Genomic DNA, 17,234 nt, shown 5'->3' on the forward strand with positions numbered 1-17,234 from the left:
GGATCCGCTGCCGCTCAGCATCAGTGCCGGGCGCAGAGCTCACAGGGGGCGAACCGCAGGCGGAAAGCCGCAGTGTGCACACACGCTACAAGCCCGTCCAGGCCGATGTTTCTCCGCATCTTTTTATCGTCCGTCCGCGCTGACGTGAAGTCTCGTTATTTGTCGCTTTCTGTGACAGAATTCACTTTATCATTTACAGCAAGAAAAAAATAACAAAAAAAAACCAGAAGTGCAGTGAAAACCCGCAGACCGCCATTATTCACAGCGGTTATGGTGCGGTAGGAAATAGCGGCGCGACTGCGGGTCACATGACGGCGGCAAAACCTAACGCTTCTGGGGTTATTATAGATAACCTGAAATGTGCAGAAAAAGGAAGAAAGAACAGTTTGTGACTTTTAGTTTCCGTACGGAGCTTGTTTTTCTTTTTGCTCACGGGGCTGATGGTTTTATTTCCACTATTTTGAGTTACTTTTTTTTAATATCAAATGTAACATAAATGTCCCCTAGACTCTGCAATGTATTAGATATACAAAAATGTAATGTATATATCTGAGCAGGCAGGCGGCGATGGGAAGAAGCAAAGCAGCACGGGGAAGAGGCGGCCAACTGCGGCTCAGGGAAAAGGGGACTGGCTGCAGCGCCGTGAAGAGAGGGCCAACTGGTGGGCTGAGAAGAGGAGCGGCATCGCAAAGAGAGAGCCGGCAGGGGCGCTGAGAAGAGGTGGCCAGTGGGGAGATCTGGGAAGAGGCGGCCAGCAGCAGTGCTGAGATGAGAGGGCCATCGGGGGTGCTGGGAAGAGGCGGCCAGCAGCAGTGCTGAGAAGAGAGGGCCGGCGGGGGTGCTGGGAAGAGGTGGCCAGCAGCAGTGCTGAGATGAGAGGGCCATCGGGGGTGCTGGGAAGAGGCGACCAGCAGCAGTGCTGAGATGAGAGGGCCATCGGGGGTGCTGGGAAGAGGCGGCCAGCAGCAGTGCTGAGATGGCCATCGGGAGTGCTGGGAAGAGGTGGCCAGCAGTGGAGCTGAGAAGAGAGGGCCATCAGGGGTGCTGGGAAGAGGTAGCCAGCAGCGGTGCTGAGAAGAGAGGGCCGGCGGGGGCACTGAGAAGAGGTGGCCAGTGGGGGGAACTGGGAAGAGGCAGCCAGCAGCAGTGCTGAGAAGAGAGGGTCAGCGGGGGCACTGGGAAGAGGCGGCCAGCAGCAGTGCTGAGAAGAGAGGGCCATCGGGGGTGCTGGGAAGAGGCGGCCAGCAGCAGTGCTGAGAAGAGAGGGCCATCGGGGGTGCTGGGAAGAGGCGGCCAGCAGCAGTGCTGAGAAGAGAGGGCCGGCGGGGGTGCTGGGAAGAGGTGGCCAGCAGCAGTGCTGAGATGAGAGGGCCATCGGGGGTGCTGGGAAGAGGCGACCAGCAGCAGTGCTGAGATGAGAGGGCCATCGGGGGTGCTGGGAAGAGGCGGCCAGCAGCAGTGCTGAGATGGCCATCGGGAGTGCTGGGAAGAGGTGGCCAGCAGTGGAGCTGAGAAGAGAGGGCCATCAGGGGTGCTGGGAAGAGGTAGCCAGCAGCGGTGCTGAGAAGAGAGGGCCGGCGGGGGCACTGAGAAGAGGTGGCCAGTGGGGGGGAACTGGGAAGAGGCAGCCAGCAGCAGTGCTGAGAAGAGAGGGTCAGCGGGGGCACTGGGAAGAGGCGGCCAGCAGCAGTGCTGAGAAGAGAGGGCCATCGGGGGTGCTGGGAAGAGGCGGCCAGCAGCAGTGCTGAGAAGAGAGGGCCATCGGGGGTGCTGGGAAGAGGCGGCCAGCAGCAGTGCTGAGAAGAGAGGGCCGGCGGGGGTGCTGGGAAGAGGCGGCCAGCAGCAGTGCTGAGATGGCCATCGGGAGTGCTGGGAAGAGGTGGCCAGCAGTGGAGCTGAGAAGAGAGGGCCATCAGGGGTGCTGGGAAGAGGTAGCCAGCAGCGGTGCTGAGAAGAGAGGGCCAGCGGGGGCACTGAGAAGAGGTGGCCAGTGGGGGGAACTGGGAAGAGGCAGCCAGCAGCAGTGCTGAGAAGAGAGGGTCAGCGGGGGCACTGGGAAGAGGCGGCCAGCAGCAGTGCTGAGAAGAGAGGGCCATCGGGGGGTGCTGGGAAGAGGCGGCCAGCAGCAGTGCTGAGAAGAGGTGGCCAGCGGGGGCGCTGGGAAGAGGCGGCCAGCAGCAGTGCTGAGAAGAGGGCCGGCGGGGGCACTGGGAAGAGGCGGCCAGCAGCAGTGCTGAGAAGAGAGGGCCATCGGGGGCACTGGGAAGTGGCGGCCAGCAGCAGGGCTGAGAAGAGGGCCGGCGGGGGCACTGGGAAGAGGCGGCCAGCAGCAGTGCTGAGAAGAGAGGGCCATCGGGGGCACTGGGAAGTGGCGGCCAGCAGCAGGGCTGAGAAGAGTGGGCCGGCGGGGGCACTGGGAAGAGGTGGCCAGCAGCAGTGCTGAGAAGAAAGGGTCATCGGGGGTGCTGGGAAAAGGAGGCTTGTCATCTAGCAGCCCCTCCTTATATGCCTCTACAGAGCGGTTTGTCAGCATATTATATATATTTTTGCATCTCTAGTAAGTTGCTTTGTTTAGGGAATATTTGTTACTTTTTCCCCTCATAGTCCTCATGCTATTGATATATATGTTATACACTTACATTTGACATTTCCATTGCTTTTTATCACATTTATTTGGGAAGTGCGGTCATTCTGGCGTTCTTATATTTTCCATCATTGCTTAAAAAAAAAGAAGCATTTTTTGATAGATCAGACTTTTTCCGATGCAACTATATCAAATGTTTATTTTTTTAACAGAAGGGACCGATTTAAACACATTTTAAAAAATAATTTATACTTTATTTTTTAGTCCATTGAAGCTGCAGTTGCCTGTGCTATTTACTGCAGGATTATAGCAAAATCGCTATTAAGCTCCTATGTAGCTGAGCTTCACGGGAGGACTGGAATGGGAATTATTAGGGCGTCCCCATGAATTCCCCATGATCACGTCTCTGGGACCAGATAGTAGCTGGAGTGTGAGCGTTGGAAATGGCATCGCTTAAATGTCGCTGGCAAGAGACCGACAGTGGCATTGAAATGGCTAAACTGGCGATCAGACAGAGATCCAGCAACACTAGCAGCTTCTGCTCAGTATGCTGCGGGCTCACCTCCTGAGCCGCCTCCTTTAGAGTCATGGCTGCGGAGGCGATTGTCCCTCCCAAGATATCGCCTATTATGTAGATAAGAGATGCCTTTATATGTTGGGTTTAACCTTCTGTCACAGGTTTTGTATGGAGTCATTTCACCCCTGATGAAGCCGCTGATGGCGAAACCTTTGTCATCTGATCTTGCTCACCGAGTGACAATGCTGTATTGTTATTACACTGTGTTCCAAATTATTATGCAAATTGGATTTGAGTGTCATAAAGATTTAATTGTTTTGTTTTTCAAATAAACTCGTGGATGGTATTGTGTCTCAGGGCTCAATGGATCACTGAAATCAATCTTAAACACATGAGATAATTGGCTTTCCAGGTGATTCTAATTAAAGGAAAACTACTTAAAAATGATGTTCCACATTATTAAGCAGGTAACAGTTTTCAAGTAACATGGGAAAGAAAAAGGATCTCTCTGCTGCTGAAAAGCATCAAATAGTGCAATGCCTTGGTGAAGGGATGAAAACATTAGAAATTTCCCAAAAACCTAAGCGTGATCATCATACTGTTAAGAGATTTGTGGCTGTATCTGAGCACAAATGTGTTTGTGCTGATAAAGGTATAATGAGGAAGATTTCTGCCAGGCAAGTTCATTGGATTAAGAGAGCAGCTGCCAAAATACCATTACAAAGCAGCAAACAGATATTTGAAGCTGCTGGTGCCTCGGGAGTCCCTCGAACATCAAGGTGTAGGCTCCTTCAAAGGCTTGCTGTGGTGCATAAACCTACTATTCGGCCACCCCTAAACAGTATTCACAAGCAGAAATGGTTGCATTGGGCCCACACATACATGAAGACTAATTTCCAAACAGTCTTGTTTACTGATGAGTGTCGAGCAACCCTGGATGGTCCAAATGGATGGAGTAGTAGATGGTTGGTGGATGGCCACCATGTCCCAACAAGGCTGCGACGTCAGCAAGGAGGTGGAGGAGTCATGTCTTGGGCTGGAATCATGGGGAACCAGCTGGTAGGGCCCTTTAAGGATCCTGAAGGTGTGAAAATGACCTCAGCAAAGTAAATAGAGTTTCTGACTGACAACTTTCTTCCATGGTATAAAAAGCAGAAACATGCCTTCAGGAGCAAAATCATCTTTATGCATGACAATGCACGATCTCATGCTGCAAAGAATACCTCTGAGTCATAGGCTGCTATGGGCATAAAAGGAGATAAACTCATGGTGTGGCCACCATCTTCCCCTGACCTCAACCCTATAGAGAACCTTTGGAGTATCATCAAGCAAAATATCTATGAGGGTGGGAGGCAGTTCACATCAGCAGCTCTGGGAGGCGATTCTGACTTCATGCAAAGAAATACAAGCAGAATCTCTCCAAAAACTCGCAAGTTCAATGGATGCAAGAATTGTGAAGGTGACATCAAAGAAAGGTTCCTATGTTAACATGTAACTTGGCCTGTTAGGAGGTTTTGGAGTTTGGAGCTTTTTTGTTCAGTGAATGTGACCTCCTAATGCTGCAAATTCCACAAATGAGCATGTTCAGTTCTTTAAAACATATTAAATGTTTAGAAATACTACTGTGCCTAATAATTTGGAACAGTGCATTGTGAGTTTTTATTCATTTTGGAGATTATACTGTTATCATTGGGAGGTTTCTTCAATAAAATTCGATGTATACTCTAACGGGTGATGACTTTTATTAGACTGACTGTCATTTGCACTGACCATTTAGGAAAATCCGAGAAAAATGTCATTTGCATAATAATTTGGAACATGGTGTATACGTAGATATTTTTAGATTATTGATCACTAGGACTCTGACTTTGATCAACTGTTTTCCATGGAGCTTTCTTTGCTTCTGGTATTGGGGACATTTACCCTTTTATGTTGTTTGCCTTTTCTTTTTTCCAAGTACTTGGGGGGGTGACTTATGCCCGTTTACTTAATGCACTCGTGAATCGAATACGACTATAAAGGGGGACTCCGCTTCTCCCACTCGCCTCTAACACCTGGTAGACCGCTCACACATCCACCCCCTTTATTAGGCCATCGAGAGCCCCTAACACCCCCGTACACACGGTAACACAGCTCACCTAGACTTTCCTTCTTAGAGGTTGTGGGCACGTTTAGAGCAGAAAGGAACAAACATATTAATTTATGTTTTTGATTTAATATATAAAAAAGGTACAAAAAGATGAAATAACAAAAAGACAAACACAGACGGGAAAACAGTACACAAATAAAAAGGGATTAACGCAGAAGCCTCTTGCTGAAACTGCTACAATCCTCATTGGTTTTCCCGGGTCTAACACTGGGTGTTTGTAGATGAGATATTTGAAAGGGTCCCATGCAGACCCCCTCACCCCGGTTACGTGCAAGATCATTCTAATGTGTCTTATTTCCCCATAGCAGCCTCCTGGTGCAGCGATATGACCGTCACCGTCCGACACTCACCAAACATGACTGTGATATATCCCCTCCCATGTCCTTTCCAGCTGAATGCTAGATAAAATATAAGGCCCCCTAATCTTTCATGTGTTGGCGCTTAAAGCAACTCATCCATCACTGTATGATGGTTTAAGGCCTTGGCTTGAGAATAAAGGGGCCATAGCATGATTTGGAGCTACATTTACTCCCATGTTTTCCCTGCAGAGCTGTACTGGAGTGTCCGATCCTGTGTTGTGGCCCCTCCAATCACAGAGATGGCATATCCCAGCAATGTGCATTTATAAGAGAGGTAGCCCCCACTAAAGTGCTTCTGATTCACCACATGGACCCTTTATACGACCCATGGACATGATATAGACGCCCCTGCTCGCCTGATGTGGGCCACCGTGACCCCAGGGGTAGTAGTACATGATTGCCTATCTACAGTAGTGAGCGTACTGGGCCCGCTGCTCCTCCACACCACCCCAATTGCTTCTTCCAGCAGAGGCGTCAGCAACTGCGGACTGGCTGCAGCGGTTAATTCTGTCTGAGCTGGATGAAACCATCCCCTCACTCTTGGTGGCAGTGATCACGCTTCAGAAGATGTTGTTTTCTGGCTCAGATAGAAAGTGACCGCTGCAGCCAATCTGTTGCTGCTGACATGATGACTCTGTTGGAAGAAGCGGCCAGCAGTGCGGTGGAGCGGGGGGGTTTGGAAGGGAAGACATTGTGATGTGCACCACGCCGCTTGTAATTTCCATAAAAATGAGTCACTGAAGTGAAGGAGGCAAAGTGCCGAGGTAGTGGGGGGGGGGGGGGGGGGTTTAAAATGATAAACCACCATAAAAAGAGTCTTATAGGATTCTGGAACCGGAGGACTGTCCGACCTGTATAGGGCCCGCCTAACTCACAGCGACCGTGGCACACAGCCCACCCTACCCACAGCGACCATCGCACACAGCCCACCCAACCATGGCACACAGCCTGCCCTACCCACACACGGCCCACTTGACCCATGGCACACACACCCCCCCCCCCCCCCGCCCACGGCGACCATGGCACACAGCCCACCCTACCCACAGCGACCATGGCACACAGCCCGCCCTACCCACAGCGACCATCGCACACAGCCCACCCAACCATGGCACACAGCCTGCCCTACCCACACACGGCCCACTTGACCCATGGCACACACACCCCCCCCCCCCCCCCGCCCACGGCGACCATGGCACACAGCCCACCCTACCCACAGCGACCATGGCACACAGCCCGCCTGACCCACGGTGACCATGGCACACAGCCTGCCAGACCCACAGTGACCATGGCACACAGCCCGCCCTACCCACACACGGCCCACAGCCCGCCTGACCCACGGCGACCATGGCACACAGCCCACTCCACCCACGGCGACCATGGCACACAGCCCACCCTACCCACAGCGACCATGGCACACAGTCCGCCTGACCCACGGTGACCATGGCACAGCTTGCCTGACCCACAGCGACCATGGCACACAGCCCGCCCTAGCCACACACAGCCCACAGCGACCATGGCACACAGCCCGCCTGACCCACGGCGACCATGGCACACAGCCCACCCTACCCACACACAGCCCACCTCACCCACGGCGACCATGGCACACGGCCCGCCCTATCCACGGCGACCATGGCACACGGCCCGCCCTATCCACGGCGACCATGGCACACGGCCCGCCCTATCCACACAAGGGCCCACCTAACCCAGTGATCATGACACAGCCCGCCCTACCCACACACGGGCCATCTGACCCATGGCGACCATAGCACACAGCCCGCCCTATCCACACAAGGGCCCGCCTAACCCACAGTGATCAGGACACAGCCCGCCCTACCCACACACGTTCCGCCTGACCCCAGTACATGTGCCACCCAATGGCCTGCTTGACCCAGCATGTGGCCCACCTGACTCCCCCCAAACTATTAAGATGGCCCCTAAACCTACTTGAGCACAGTATATAATGCGGCTCTACAGCCTGTGGCTCCACTACCCCAATAGCATGCTGAGGGGTGAAGTCGGGGTTGTAGTCCTGGAGGGGGGGTGGGTGTGGGAATCGGATTCAGGGGTTGTATTCCTGGGAGGTGTCATCAGGCTGAGGGTTGTAGTCCTGGGGGGTGTCAGGGCATGTGGTAGTCCTGGGAGGAGTCAGCATGTTGAGGGTTGCAGTCCTGGGGGTGTCAGTGCAGGCTGAGAGTAGGAGTCCTGGGGTCAGTGAATGTGGCTTCCCTCCAGAGCCTGCTGGGAGCTGTAGTCCAGGCCCTTCACTCTGGGACATGCACCAGCAGGACACTCTCTCCTCTGATGAACACCTGATGTATGTGCCGGGTGTACACCCGCTGGTAGTCCGGCTTCTCCTTCCTCCCGGGTTGGCAGTCGGGCGTCTCCTTCCTCCCGGGTTGGCAGTCGGGCGTCTCCTTCCTCCCGGGTTGGCAGTCGGGCGTCTCCTTCCTCCCCGTTTCCGCCGGCCGGTCCTCCTGCAGCCGCAGCCGGGCCATCAGCCGGGGCAGGGTGAGCTGCGGCTCGCTGTAGAAGGCCCGGCCCAGCACCGGCCTCCGGTACGTCTCGTCCACGTCCACCATGGCCAGGTTCCAGCACTTGTCGAAGGCGACGATGAATCCGGAGCAGACGCCGCGCAGCCCCCGGAAGGTGCGGGTGTGGACGTGCACCCGGAGCCGCTCCTGCACGCAGCGGTACAGCCGGCCCACGGGGCTGCCCTCCAGCAGGGCCATGCGGGTCAGCACGTTCCGGGGCGGCCTCCTGCCCCTCCGCGGGGCCCGGCTCTGCTCCGCGCCGCCCTCCACCGGCAGCATCAGCTTCTTCAGCCGCTGCACGCGCTCCGGGTCCGGCGCCGGCTTCCGGCCCTTCTTCTCCGGCTTCTGTGACCGGCTTCTCGGCCGGCCACCCCTCTGCAGAAAGCTCTCATATTCGGCCAAGTTGTTGAAGCAGCGCACGTCCGGGAACGGGAGCGGAGTGTCGGTGGAGTAGAGGGCGAGCAGCGGGTCAAACGAGTCTGAGGTGACGTCCAGACTGCACTCCGGTACCTCGTCCTGCTCCCGGGCCATCACACCACGTGACGGGGCGGCCGGTGCGTGACGAGTGTCACTGATCCCGCCGCCAGACAAGCGTGTAGTACTGGGAGACAGCCGCTAGATGGCGACAACACAGCTATGTATATATGGAGAAGCTACATAGCAGTACTGCAAAGTAACCACTAGATGGACCCAGCACTGCCCATATACACTGGTAATTAACCCCTTAATATCTAGTTTAAAAGGACTTTTCCACAGGAAAGTAGACCACAAACACTCTTAAAAATCTATAATAATAAAAACCAAATGCTCCTTCCCTGTGTCCAGTGCTGGCGCTCTGCCACTGCTGGGGCTTGGTGTTTTAGCTGTGACAGTGACATCCAGCCAATGTCCCAGAGCCCTGATCTCACATCATCCAGCCAGTCTGGGGTCACATGAAGGATCTGCCTCATACGCAGGAGATCTGGGCTCAGGTCTCCAACATGTGTGGAACAACCTCCTGCCGAGATGCTCAAGTGCATCCAGAAAAACTGCTGAAGGTTAATTGTGGATCCTGAGTTATCAGTCATTATACAGGAGGAGGAGGTGAGCTGTGATATCACCTATTGTGAATGGTGGATCCTGTGTTATCTACTGTATATAGAGGTGTTATCATCCATTGTACAGGAGGAGGAGGTGAGCTGTGACATCACCTATTGTGAATGGTGGATTCTGTGTTATCTACTGTATATAGAGGTGTTATCAGTCATTGTACAGGAGGAGAAGGTGAGCTGTGACATCACCTGTTGTGAATGGTGGATCCTGTTATGTACTGTATATAGAGGTGTTATCAGTCATTGTACAGGAGGAGGAGGTGAGCTGTGACATCACCTATTGTGAATGGTGGATCCTGTTATGTACTGTATATAGAGGTGTTATCAGTCATTGTACAGGAGGAGGAGGTGAGCTGTGACATCACCTATTGTGAATGGTGGATCCTGTGTTATCAGCTGTATATAGAGGTGTTATCAGTCATTGTACAGGAGGAGGTGAGCTGTGATATCACCTATTGTGAATGGTGGATCCTGTGTTATCTACTGTATATAGAGGTGTTATCAGTCATTGTACAGGAGGAGGAGGTGAGCTGTGACATCACCTATTGTGAATGGTGGATTCTGTGTTATCTACTGTATATAGAGGTGTTATCAGTCATTGTACAGGAGGAGAAGGTGAGCTGTGACATCACCTGTTGTGAATGGTGGATCCTGTTATGTACTGTATATAGAGGTGTTATCAGTCATTGTACAGGAGGAGGAGGTGAGCTGTGACATCACCTATTGTGAATGGTGGATCCTGTTATGTACTGTATATAGAGGTGTTATCAGTCATTGTACAGGAGGAGGAGGTGAGCTGTGACATCACCTATTGTGAATGGTGGATCCTGTGTTATCAGCTGTATATAGAGGTGTTATCAGTCATTGTACAGGAGGAGGTGAGCTGTGACATCACCTATTGTGAATGGTGGATCCTGTGTTATCTACTGTATATTGAGGTGTTATCAGGCATTGTACAGGAGGAGGAGGTGAGCTGTGACATCACCTATTGTGAATGGTGGATCCTGTGTTATCAGCTGTATATAGAGGTGTTATCAGTCATTGTACAGGAGGAGGTGAGCTGTGACATCACCTATTGTGAATAGTGGATCCTGTGTTATCTACTGTATATAGAGGTGTTATCAGTCATTGTACAGGAGGAGGAGGTGAGCTGTGACATCACCTATTGTGAATAGTGGATCCTGTGTTATCTACTGTATATAGAGGTGTTATCAGTCATTGTACAGGAGGAGGAGGTGAGCTGTGATATCACCTATTGTGAATGGTGGATCCTGTGTATTCTATTGTATATCTCTATGCAGTCATTATAATTTTGTCTCTGCTGAAAACTCTTCTAGTAATAACAGGAAGTTATGGTCTATAAAACCAAATTGCAAAATTACCACTTTTTTTAATATAGACAATGATTTTAAAAAATTGCATTAAAAAATCCATGTAACCTGGTGTAAACACTAGGATGACACATTCCCCTTGAGGTGGTGGTCCCTGTGTATGTGCGGAGTACAGTCAGTGGCTCCTGGTAGCACAGTGCCTGGATGGCAGCCGCGTTACATGTGCACAGGACCCGTCCATATCTGTAATGCTGAGACTGTGGTGACTGATCCGTGCTGGAGCCTCCCAGTGTCTGATCTCGCCCTATATACGATGCCACACGTGGGATTATTCCTATAAACATCCGTGTAGTTTACATCCTGAGGTTTACGAGCGTCCCACCCTGAGTAATGAGCGCGGCCGATCCCCAGGGTCTGTGTGTAACCTGCGACACCTGTGTTCTGTGTTCCAGGATTCAGCTCTCCGTAGAGAGGAGTATGGGGAGTCTGGCCCCGAGCGGCCCCGCACCAGCACCGGTGAGTACCCCCAAGATCTATCCATTATCTGTCTATTATCGATCTACTATCTGTCTATTCGCTTTCTGTTTTTTCCCAAATTCCACAACTTTCTTAATTTTAAATGAATCGAGTTACTTCCAGAAATGGCCGATCAGACGAGCTCAACTATTTTCGGACCTTCCATAGGACTGAATAGTAAGACGCGTCTGAGCGGCCTCCTCCCCATCTATAATGGCTACATGATGGCGCCTGCTCTGGTGATGGGTGGGGGGTCCTGAGGTGGGGGACCCTTCTATGTCTGACCTCTGTGGAGTATCACCGTAGATTTGCAGTCACATCCGTTGCAGATTCGCACTGCACGCACCATTACCGCGTCATAGAGGGGCACAACGTCTCCTGCTATCCATTAGCTGCCATCAGTCAGTGGCGACGTGTTTGCCTGCTGACGACGTGACCATGTGCCCGCGGATTAGTCGCTTTGTACCATTCAGTAAGCTCCTAAATAATTGCTTTAAATGTCCTAATTGCTGATCTGTCAGCCCCATCGCTTACATGAGGATGTCACACCGCAGTGTGCTGCTTTACTGCGGCAGGTAACAGTTACGTATTATTGAAGATATAGAAGAAAGGACTGAGGGGTTTCTTACATCTTATGGGAAATCAAAGTGACAAGCAGTATGGCTGTTATTCCAATTCCTCCTGGTGACTATCATGTACACAGTGATGTCACAGTATAGACAGAATGCACACAGTGATATCACAGTATAAACAGAATGCACACAGTGATGTCACAGTATAGACATATTGCACACAGTGATGTCAGTGTAGACAGAATGCACACAGCGATGTCACAGTGTAGACAGAATGCACACAGTGATGTCACAATATAAACAATGCACACAGTGATGTCACAGTGTAGACAGAATGCACACAGCGATGTCACAGTGTAGACAGAATGCACACAGCGATGTCACAGTATAGACAGAATGCACACAGTGATGTCACAGTATAGACAGAATGCACACAGTGATGTTACTGTGTAGACAGAATGCACACAGTGATGTCACGGTGTAGACAGAATGCACACAGTGATGTCACGGTGTAGACAGAATGCACACAGTGATGTCACGGTGTAGACACAATGCACACAGTGATGTCACGGTGTAGACACAATGCACACAGTGATGTCACGGTGTAGACACAATGCACACAGTGATGTCACGGTGTAGACAGAACGTACACAGTGATGTCACAGTATAGACAGAATGCACACAGTGATGTCACGGTGTAGACAGAATGCACACAGTGATGTCACAGTATTAACAGAATGCACACAGTGATGTCACAGTATAGACAGAATGCACACAGTGATGTCACAGTATAGACAGAATGCACACAGTGAAGTCACAGTATAGACAGAATGCACACAGTGATGTCACAGTATAGACAGAATGCACACAGTGATGTCACGGTGTAGACAGAATGTACACAGTGATGTCACAGTATAGACAGAATGCACACAGTGATGTCACGGTGTAGACAGAATGTACACAGTGATGTCACAGTATAGACAGAATGCACACAGTGATGTCACGGTGTAGACAGAATGCACACAGTGATGTCACGGTGTAGACAGAATGCACACAGTGATGTCACAGTATAAACAGAATGCACACAGTGATGTCACAGTGTAGACAGAATGCACATAGCGATGTCAGTGTAGACAGAATGCACACAGTGATATCACAGTATAAACAGAATGCACACAGTGATGTCACAGTATAGACATATTGCACACAGTGATGTCAGTGTAGACAGAATGCACACAGTGTAGACAGAATGCACACAGTGATGTCACAGTATAAACAGAATGCACACAGTGATGTCACAGTGTAGACAGAATGCACACAGTGATGTCACAGTGTAGACAGAATGCACACAGCGATGTCACAGTGTAGACAGAATGCACACAGTGATGTCACAGTGTAGACAGAATGCACACAATGATGTCACAGTATAGACAGAATGCACACAGTGATGTCACGGTGTAGACAGAATGCACACAGTGATGTCACAGTGTAGACAGGATGCACACAGTGATGTCACGGTGTAGACAGAATGCACACAGTGATGTCACGGTGTAGACAGAATGCACACAGTGATGTCACGGTGTAGACAGAATGCACACAGTGATGTCACGGTGTAGACAGGATGCACACAGTGATGTCACGGTGTAGACAGGATGCACACAGTGATGTCACGGTGTAGACAGGATGCACACAGTGATGTCACGGTGTAGACAGGATGCACACAGTGATGTCACGGTGTAGACAGGATGCACACAGTGATGTCACGGTGTAGACAGGATGCACACAGTGATGTCACGGTGTAGACAGGATGCACACAGTGATGTCACGGTGTAGACAGGATGCACACAGTGATGTCACGGTGTAGACAGAATGCACACAGTGATGTCACGGTGTAGACACAATGCACACAGTGATGTCACGGTGTAGACACAATGCACACAGTGATGAGATAATATATGAAACTTTCTGGTCTCATTCACAGCTGGATGTCATGATGAATTGTTTCACCGTTCGGCTTTTTGAAGCTTTTTGTTTCCTTCACGTTGAGTTTTGATGTGGTCAGAACTGAGCTGCGAGGAGCCCAGACACAGACAGATAAGAGGTATACAGTCTCCGGCCACTCAGTAGGACCGAGCTCACTCACAGACTCTTAGTTCACTCCCTCTGCAGCCGGACAGTGACAGAGCACCACAGGGTGCAGGAGGATCAGGACGAGGCTTTGGGGTCATTTTGTGGGCACAGCGTCCGTTATGGAAAAAGCCGAATCTGTTATTAACATTAATTTCAGATCTGCCATAAAATAACTGTAACGTGATAGAAATATTTACTGACGTCTTACTGAGAACATATTGTTTGCCAAGTCCCGGAAAGTTCTACAACTTCATGACGGAGACAACCGGATCTGCATTCCTCCCAGTAATGTACACATATGGGGGGGCTCAGGTTCCATGTGAAGTCCCCCCACCCAGGACGAGAACAAGTCATAGTGACCAGACCATGGGGGCGACCAGTGGCTCCGCCGGGGGTCTATGGGGTGAACATTGCAGATGAGGGTAACCCCGATGTCCTGTGCCCTTCTGTTAAATATAGTCGTCTCTTCCTGGGTAATGACCAGTTGTACTACTGCTACTACACAGGATGCCACCCAGCTTTCCCAGACTCCTGAATGCCCGGTTACATAGCTGCAAAACTAAGCTTTCATGGACCAAGGCATACTTGCCTAAGTTTGCCAAGGAATGCCAGACTGCAATGGGGGCAGAGGTTTAGCAAAAAAAGTGCCCGTTTTAAGTTATTAAAGGGGTTGTCTATCTTTGAGGACTTTATTTTTTAACATAAATGCATTTTTTTTTGTCTAAAACTGTTTTTGCAATTGGGCTTCATTAAAAACGTTGCACCCTTTGGCTTTTACAGGCTCTTTGCTTTCCTGCCCATTCGAGTTTGGTGCGATCTATGATTATAAATCAGCTGAGAGGAGCTCAGAAAAGGACAGATAGAGGCGTCACCAAGTCTCTGAATTAGCTCACTAATGGTTTCTCAGTTCACTCATTCTGCAGCCAGCGCGAACACTGAAGGTAAACGGTGCAAAACCTTTAATGAAACCCAATTACGTAAAGAAAAAAAAAAGTTTTCAAAAGTTTTGCAACTTTTTTAAATGGCCCAAATTGTGCACTCTTAAAGCTTCCGTATCATGGCTGCGCGCTTCTTGCTGGTCGTAGATAGTCAGCGCGCGGGCATCGTCCGGGATGTGACCGTCCCCGTGCTCGGCTGATACATTTTCTATGGGATCGTTCCTGATATCCGGAGATCAGTCGTTGCCTTACTGTTTATGGACAGGGGTCGTACCCGCGCCCGGCGTTATACGTATGTGTTGGCCGCTCAGCTTCCGTTGGGCGGATTTGCCCCCTATAGCCACTGTGTTCTGGGTCCTACTCTGACTTTACAGAGGTTTGCATCTGTTTTCTGTTACTTCTTCCTGTGTCTCCATCCTATAAAGCGGCGGTGTGAGTGATGTCAGGGCTGACACCGCACTCGCTGGTAGGAGATCCCATTACGAGCATGCTCAGTGCTGCTTTGCATCTCCCCCTCCTTCCCTGCAGCTTTGCCTCCAGTCTCCTATGAGCAGACAGGACCGGCGTTATCCCTGATGGCTACTCATTCTTTGTGCTTGGCATTAGCCTGGGAACACTGCAAACGCCAGCGGAACTAAGCAGGAGAGCCGGTGCACCGCCGTGGCGGATGATGATCGCCTACCTGGCCAGGGGCAATCTGCAGGACATTCTCAATGAAGGCTTCCCGGAGGTATTTGCACGCTGTACCGATGCCTCCATGTATGTAGGGGCTTGTGATGGGAGATGAAGCGCTCGCCCCCTCCAGTTGGGAGACTTGGGCAGAAGTTTGGTTTCGCAGCGAGGTCAATGTCATTTTCCGCCTGGCACGTCGTGGAGGGTTCGTAGCAAACAGGATATGGAGGAAAAAAAGTCAAACTCTGCTAATATTTGTGCAGATGTAGCAGAGCCGAATCTGCAGGAAAACTGGCCGGATTATCTCAATTCACAGTTATCCTTATGAAGGAAGGCGAGACGTTAATGACGAGTTCAGCTCCACCGAGGTTTTATGTCAGGAGAGCAGAGTTTTACCGTAATTCACCGCTGTCGGGTGTATTGTAATAGTTTCTGCTGATACAGTATAGCCGAATGTGAGTTATGGCTGATTGGAGGCAGCGGATCGTGTGCACAGACGGATACAGGAGGCGCCTGCAGTATATACCGAGGCTGGCCGATGTGTGACCGGCGAGCGACAAGGGACCGAGCAACTCCGGCAGATAATGAGGTCTAGATGACGAGTCCAAGCTTCTCCATAATAGCAGAATTTGTGGGGTGTTCCCGGTATACAGCAGGACTTTGTGGGGTGTTCTCGGTATACGGCAGGTCCTGTGGGGTGTTCCTGGTATACAGCAGGTCTTGTGGGGTGTTCCCGGTATAAAGCAGGACTTTGTGGGGTGTTCCCGGTATACGGCAGGTCTTGTGGGGTGTTCCCAGTATACGGCAGGTCTTGTGGGGTGTTCCCGGTATACGGCAGGTCTTGTGGGGTGTTCCCGGTATACAGCAGGTCTTGTGGGGTGTTCCCAGTATATGGCAGGTCTTGTGGGGTGTTCCCGGTATACGGCAGGTCTTGTGGGGTGTTCCCGGTATACGGCAGGTCTTGTGGGGTGTTCCCGGTATACAGCAGGTCTTGTGGGGTGTTCCCAGTATATGGCAGATCTTGTGGGGTGTTCCCAGTATACGGTAGGTCTTGTGGGGTGTTCCCGGTATACGGCAGGTCTTGTGGGGTGTTCCCGGTATATGACAGGTCTTGTGGGGTGTTCCCGGTATACGGCGGGTCTTGTGGGGTGTTCCCGGTATACGGCAGGTCTTGTGGGGTGTTCCCGGTATACGGCAGGTCATGTGGGGTGTTCCCGGTATACGGCAGGTCCTGTGGGGTGTCCCGGTATACAGCAGGTCTTGTGGGGTGTGCTCTGTGTATGGCAGGTCTTGTGAGGTGTTCCCAGTGTATGGCGGGTCTTGTGGGGTGTTCCTGGTATACGGCAGATCCTGTGAGGTGTTCCCGGTGTACAACGGGTCTTGTGGGGTGTTCCCAAAATACAGCAGGTCTTGTGGAGTATTCCTGGTATACGGCAGGTCTTGTGGGGTGTTCCCGGTATATGGCAGGTCTTGTGGGGTATTCCTGGTATACGGCAGGTCTTGTGGGGTGTTCCCGGTATATGGCAGGTCTTGTGGAGTATTCCTGGTATACGGCAGGTCTTGTGGGGTGTTCCCGGTATACGGCAGGTCTTGTGGGGTGTTCCCGGTATATGACAGGTCTTGTGGGGTATTCCCGGTATACGGCAGGTCTTGCGGGGTGTTCCCGATATACGGCAGATCTTGTGGGGTGTTCCCGGTATACGGCAGGTCTTGTGGGGGTGTTCCCGGTATACGGCAAATCTTGTCAGGTGTTCCCTGTATACAGCAGGTCTTGTGGGGTGTTCCCGGTATACGGCGGGTCTTGTGGGGGTGTTCCCGGTGTACGGCTGGTCTTGAGAGGTGTT

The 17,234-nt window shown here is 51.3% G+C and overlaps 2 protein-coding genes across 3 annotated transcripts in view; one reads left to right on the forward strand and one right to left on the reverse strand.

Annotated features, from left to right (window-relative positions):
* Nucleotides 1–17,234, forward strand: part of DIXDC1 (DIX domain containing 1) — a 93,614-nt gene that overhangs the window by 147 nt on the left and 76,233 nt on the right. The window contains exon 2 of one of the 2 annotated variants that reach the window (XM_077249759.1): nt 11,015–11,078. In XM_077249759.1, coding sequence (XP_077105874.1) covers nt 11,040–11,078 — 39 coding nt within the window. In that variant the 5' untranslated portion in view covers nt 11,015–11,039. Of the gene's footprint in view, nt 1–11,014; nt 11,079–15,196; nt 15,449–17,234 lie in introns of those variants that run through there. The other variant, XM_077249758.1, reaches the window with a different exon arrangement.
* Nucleotides 6,397–8,769, reverse strand: LSM11 (LSM11, U7 small nuclear RNA associated). Its single transcript, XM_077249799.1, has one exon. It carries the CDS (start codon nt 8,669–8,671, stop codon nt 7,871–7,873), a length of 801 nt encoding a protein of 266 aa, XP_077105914.1. The 5' UTR covers nt 8,672–8,769; the 3' UTR covers nt 6,397–7,870.

Source organism: Ranitomeya variabilis, chromosome 4, assembly GCF_051348905.1.
Source record: "Ranitomeya variabilis isolate aRanVar5 chromosome 4, aRanVar5.hap1, whole genome shotgun sequence".
Lineage (NCBI taxonomy): Eukaryota > Metazoa > Chordata > Amphibia > Anura > Dendrobatidae > Ranitomeya > Ranitomeya variabilis.